The following is a 6,553-nucleotide window of genomic DNA, read 5'->3' as shown; positions in this document are numbered from 1 at the left end:
CCAAGCGCTTAATTTCGTCCCCGGGCTAGCGACCGATCATCTCCCCCCCACTCCTCGGTACGGAATATTAACGCCCCTGGTAGTCTAATAAGCACTTTGAATGAATGTATTCCTGAGCAATATTCTTTACCTGCTCACACATAATTTATATAGCAAGTACAAACGGCTGCAATTGTTAAAATAATTGTCTCATTTTTTGCCTGATTTCATGTTTTCCACTTGAAATTTCGAGGGGAGGCACCTTTAAGTTCAATAAAATCAATGACTGACACTAATTATAATACTACATAAGGCATGCTGACCACTAGTTAATATTTTATCATCTAGGTCTAAGTGCAGCTAAGCTATTGTCAGAGCATGGCAGGATGTACTTGTGCTGAGGCTAGAGACAGAGTTGGCGGAAGAACATACACAGTCGGTATTTACATATTAAAATTATAGCTACTACGTTTTAAATGCACTATAGATGCATATCATTATTTTTACTAAGATGAACATTGCTGTTTTAGTAAGGATTGTGCAGTGTATGTGTTAAGTACAGTTTTGCAGGGACAGGTTGCTACACCTGCCATGCCTATAACTGCTTGCTATAATAGTTGTATAGAAATATGCAGAGCAGTAAAACCTTGGCTTATTTAATTGAAAAAGATCATTTTATAGTATGTGTGTGCATTATGCAGATCCAAAACTATGGGATACACAGACTTTGGTGGAGCATATGTGGGACCAACACAGAACAGGGTCTTACGGTTGGCAAAAGAACTTGGTCTGACTTTCTACTATGTAAATGAAAAGGAGTTGAGCATTGATTATAGAAAGGTACGTGTATATATAATCTAAAAGCAGAAGCAAAACGCATGTTTTTGGCATTACTGTAGTGATAGACATATTTGGTTGAAAAACAGGTTATTTTATTTTCTCCATTATTGATTCAATTATTTGATTAATAAAGACTTACTTACTTCACAAGACTTGTTCTAAAATAATTATACCCCCCGCCAACGAAGGGCCTGTCTGTGTGTCTGTCTGTGTGTCCGACACCAACATTGTGCATAGAACTCCTCGAAAAGTACTGTACCGATTTCAATCATATTTGGTACGCATCATCAGTACCCAAGGTAGTTGTCGACCTGCGATTAATTTTTTGGGTCTTGACATCGCGTTTCCGCTAAAAATAAACCCATTTGGTTATATATGACATATGCTGACACCGTCCAGAGAGACATGATACAAGATTGCGTGGCACAGCTTTGCTGTTGATCCTGAGCGCTCGCGCGGATGAGGACAGCGCAGTTCCGCGCCGATATGCGCACGCGACCGCGTGGTGATGTGCAAGGATGAGCGCTGTCGCCGGGGAGACGGCTGCGCAAATTCGAGCCCGGCGCACGTCTCCACAGCGGTCAGCGGATGGTCTGTAGTTTTAGAAGATAAACAATGAAGACTTGTTCTAAATAAGAACTTATCGGCTGGCTTAAATAAAGAGCAATATACAGACCTGTTGAATTTCTTGACTACGTCAGGTCAAAGGGCTTGTTGGGGCTCCATTATGCAGAGTTCCAATTGAAATGGCCCATGAAATTTGTCAAGTGAGAATTGCTGATTTTCAGATACCCAAAGAAAATTGTCTCCCCTTACTTGCCACCCCTCCCTGGAATCAATCACGCATTTCTGTTCAGGCCGTCAACAATAACAGAGCATGAAAATTGTGTTGATGTTTGTGGCTCTTATACGCACGTGATTGACGTACAGACTGTTGGAAAGCACAGGCACTTGGAACGTCTCAAAGAAAATAAATATTCAGACAATTTCTGAGCTCATCTGACGAAGTCCGATTGCAGCTTGTAGAATCGCATGATCGTCCGTGCGTCCGTCCGTCAACAGTTGGCGCACAAATCTTAACGGCTCGACGTACGCGATACGATAAGTCGGGACATGGGGGTAATCCGAAAACGCAGTTGGAATATCGAAGCTGGGGCGTCAAAAGCGTCAAAGGTCAAAGGTCAAAGAGGTAAAAGAAGGGGGAACATTCCCTCCTTAATCTAAGCGTTATAGGGAAGGAAATGCCAGAATTGCGGCACAAATCTAAACGGCCTTCGACCTAGCTCGGTGATAGGTCGGTGTATAGGCATCATGTAGGAGAAAGCCATCGCTGTGCTGAAATTGGACGTCACATGCGTCAAAGGTCAAATGGCCACAGGGCAGATTTTAGACATTTTTCTGAGGACATGTTTCTGACGGAGCGCATCTGAAAAACTTTTTTGTCTTCAGCAGCTTGACCTACCATTCTTTATTGCGCTTTATTGAAAGCGACCATGAATGTGCTTTCACTGACGTCTTGCGAAAGAAGTAAGTGGTCTCGATAACCTCTTTGACCCTCAAGAGGGGTTAACATGGGATTCCTTGAACTGCCTCAATCGATGTGCACAGTGTTCTCATATATTTATTAGGCACATCACATTAATCTGGAAACCCAATGATTGCAAACGGCACAGCCACAGGGATTACGACTCAAAGGTTCCTTGGATCGAATCCCATGCAGATTTTTATTATTTACCTGCTTTCTGTATTTTCTATCTTTATCCATTTAAACTTATATTCTTTCCAATTAAAGAAATTAATTTACATGATTTAGTTCACAACAATTTCATGGACAACAAATAAATTTTACAAAAAAACCCCCAAAATTTTTTTATAACAACAAATAATTTTTACAATTAAATATAGTATTTTTTTTTAATAGCGGTTAAGCGTTAGGGCGTCACCAATGCCACCATAAAACAAGAGTTTCAGGCACGGATTTTGTATCAACTAATGGATTTGGGACGGTATGCAGAAATGGCAGAAGGTTGCCCTGAAAATGATAGTGTACGCAACTGCGTATCTGGCCATGATCCGCGCCTAACAAAGGTGTCACTACGCACAACTTAATGTTACTTTATAACCATAAACAACAGACCTCAGTGCACCCACGACGCGCTGCGGCTCTTGTTTACAATGATGACCGCCTGTGTGCCAAAAAAATAGCGTGAACGTATGTGAAACATATACGGTAGTACTTACTGTGACCATATATCCGTGACGTAACGCGACACCACTAAATTGCTGGTAAAAGTGTTTCATGCACCTTAAAAAATGCCATTGAGAAATTACGAGGTTATTATCGTCAGACTCCCTCGAAACACCCTACGTCACAAAGTATATGTAAACAAAACGCGTGTTGCGAGTGCCTGCTCCGATATCCATTGGCGAGGCCGCCTAAGCACAAGCATAAAGCGCGCAGGCAAGACGTCACACACACAGCTATGCTTCATTGAGCTAAAACAATCCGAGTTAGCGCGGTTAGGATTTTCGGAATTATTCTGAATTAAGAAAAATGTCAGATGAATGACGCCACTCGTTCACACTTCGACAGTGAGTGGAAAATGCCTAAAATTTCTCCCACTTCGATTGCGAATGCATCGGCCGGCCGGGCATTGGTTGGTGATGTTACGAAAAAGTAAACAGGTCTGGGGCGAAAGGACAGAGGTACAGCACTGGTCACGTCGGTGACGCCCCATTTCAGCTCCATCAACCGAAAGAAGGCGGCGTTTATTCTGCACTAACGGAGTATGCGAAAATGCAACAGAAAGGGACTAGCGCAGTGGCGCCCTAAAAACAGCGTGTTATTTTCGTATTTGGGCAAACTTCTATTCGTAGGAAACCGTTCTACATAGCAGAAATTGCCTAGTTCCTGAGATCGGCGATTGGTGGCTCCAATGGCGTCCCCATCTTATACAATATCAAAGTCTGGTGCGGCGGAGAGGCTGTGATTGGAAGACACAAAAGTGTCAATCCTCTGCGCGCCTCAGCTATCATCGGCCGCAATTCACGCTCCAGTGAGACATGATACAAGTTTGCGATTTGCACAGCTTGGCTGTTAGATCAGAGGCGCTGAGCATGCGCCGACAACACGCGCTAGTTCCATATGTGTTATAATCCATCTCTCTTTCTTCTCTCTCTCTCTCTCTTCTTCTCTTCTCTCTCTCTTCCTTCTCCCTCTTCCTCCTCCTCGCCCTCCCTCCCTCCCTCCCTCCTTTCCTCTCTGGTATTCACTGTGTGGGTGTGTGTGTGCGTGCGTGGTGTGTGCGTCGCGTGCGTACGATGCGTGCGTGCGTGCGTTCATGCGTGTTGTATGTGCTTTGATGTTTGTTGTCATGGTTTCACTCTGCGTTTGCTCGCGCTTCTGTGGCAGCTGTTTTCCCATAAAGCCGTTCCGGTTGACAAATTCTACAATTACACATACAGGCCACAATAAACAGCTCGCAGCGGGGGATTATTTAGTCCCTCTCTGAACAATCATTTCTAGTTTAATATCAAAGCGATCGCCATACCAGGGTAGAAATAAGTAGAGAAAAAGAGATCGTTCCACAGGACCATCTAGTTTGAAATTTAGTATGGGTCCTCCTAAATTTTAGATGGCTCGTTCCTTCCCTAAATTTCAAATGGTCTCTAAAAGTAATGCGGCGTGCAAGAAATTTACCGTAAAATGGACCAAATATTCAATGGTCTGTTCGGCCCATTGACTTTAATTTGAAAATCTGATGGTCCTCCTGATTATTTAATGGCCTCGGACCATCGGACCATCGCTTATTTCGACCCCTGCATACCTGAGCTTGTTCAGCATATTTGGATTTGGATTTTCTTTAGGGTAAGAGGAGAATGTATCAGGGCACAATCCCACCAGTGTGGAACCCGTTGGTCCTGCTAGACCTCAACAATGTCATGAGAGAAGTGGATGCATTCGCTAAGTTGGTACATGCATTGAACGTTTGTTGTGTATAATAGTATAGAAAAATGTCATATTATTTATCTATCCATTATCACACTATGTGGGCAGTGCATCTGTAAAGTGAATAACCTTAGAATGAAGGTGCGCAGTGGATTTTAGTTAGAAATATATAATCCTTCTTAATAAATCCGGAACCTGGGTAAGTGATCCTGCTGCTATCAAAATGTTGAGTTAGTTGCAGCTTTAATCTTGTACAGAAACGTTTCCTGACATTATTATAAATTGGGACTTGTACTACATAGACCTATTAGAGTGCATAAGCACCAACTGATAAATATGCTCACTCACCATCATTGGTTAGACCAAATAAAATTCTAGGTCTGTTTCTGGTTACCCAACTGACTAGAGATACAATGCTGACCCTAAAGTTGTTATCGCATCTGCAAGGAAAATGTTTTTTGTCACCGCCCACCAACTGTAATGTACGTTGATGGTTGCTCAATTAAAACTGACTTCTTCTCACTCACTCATTTGTGTCCTTTTTTGTGGTGAGCTACAGTGTCATTGACACTTTCATTTTTTTATCTGATCAGTGATTTAGTGACATGTGACAGTGATTGAGAATCACTTACCAGGAAGCATTGCGGTTAATCATGTGCTGCTTCATGTGATTAATGAGTGATTAAATGTGGAGCAGTTGCACACAATCTGAAATCACTGGCTTTATAGGCTCCTCCACGGTTCCATTGGTGTGAAAACAATGGGCTTGTTTGTTCTATATATCACAGGGAGTTACCGTGAGCATAAAAATATGATTGCCAATCTAAAGTTATCCAAGTGATTTAATAAAACGATTTCAGAAAATGAAATGTTTTTCACAACCCACCGACCTTGAATTATGCCAAAAACACACCTACAATTTTGTTTGAAATATGAAATATGAATATAGTCATTCTATTGTGTGTAATGTGTATGTGTTAATTGATAAATTTAGTTGTTGGTGTGCACACAAACAGGTGTGAGTTTAAAGTGGCGGTTTCATATCATTCGTATATAACTATTTGTAGTATTATAGGTTCCAGTTGATGCACCGTGGAGTGCAGAGAGGGCCGTGGAGTGGGATTCCATGACAGTGAAAGAGTACATCAGTAAAGCTTGCTGGTTTAGGTAAGTCCATCCCACCATATACGCACGGGACAATATTGATATCTAAAACAGAGATATGTAGACACTCGCATGAATGTTTGAGTAAATACATGGTTTGTGTTGTGTGTGAATATATATAGATATTTTTAGATTTCTTTTCCCACAATTGACTTTTCAAGTGGCTGTGATTTTCTTTTATGTTTGTGATGGGATTTTACAGCTGCACGGCTTCAGTTATGCGCCTTGCAGTTTCTTCCTTGCTTACATCTGAACCACACGAGCTGTCCTTTCTCAGCTTTCTGTGGTACATTCACTCCGGGCAAGGCATTCTGAGAATGGCAAACATAACTAATGGGGCACAGGTGAATACATGCAACCCTTGTATGTTTAATATGGGACTTGATAATGGGGGGCAGTGGTTAGTCTGTTAGTTTGTAGTGTAGGTTCATGGGGCTCACGATTCTTTCATTAGAAGATTCATCATTCGCTTTTACTCAAGCTTGGGAAGCACAGCACAGCATTTATCTGCACCAAATTCTAACTGAATAAACCTTAAATGCATAGTAAGGGTCAAGTGGATGTAACGAGCGTGAATGTCCCAACATATATAGAAATTTGTCATTATTTACAGTTAAAGTC

At 41.8% G+C, this 6,553-nt stretch overlaps 1 protein-coding gene across 1 annotated transcript in view; it reads left to right on the top strand.

Annotated features, from left to right (window-relative positions):
- Positions 1-332: 332 nt before the first annotated feature.
- Positions 333-6,553, top strand: part of LOC106815119 (amine oxidase [flavin-containing] A-like) — a gene marked incomplete in the record, with an annotated part of 11,712 nt that continues 5,491 nt past the window's right edge. The window contains 5 exon segments of the mRNA XM_014819549.1: positions 333-418; positions 681-819; positions 4,687-4,791; positions 5,844-5,935; positions 6,135-6,276. Of these exon segments, the coding sequence (XP_014675035.1) occupies positions 691-819; positions 4,687-4,791; positions 5,844-5,935; positions 6,135-6,276 (468 nt within the window).

The sequence above is a fragment of the Priapulus caudatus genome, unplaced genomic scaffold (genome assembly GCF_000485595.1).
Source record: "Priapulus caudatus unplaced genomic scaffold, Priapulus_caudatus-5.0.1 Scaffold1045, whole genome shotgun sequence".
NCBI lineage: Eukaryota > Metazoa > Priapulida > Priapulimorpha > Priapulimorphida > Priapulidae > Priapulus > Priapulus caudatus.
This window is presented reverse-complemented; position numbering and strand designations above follow the sequence as displayed.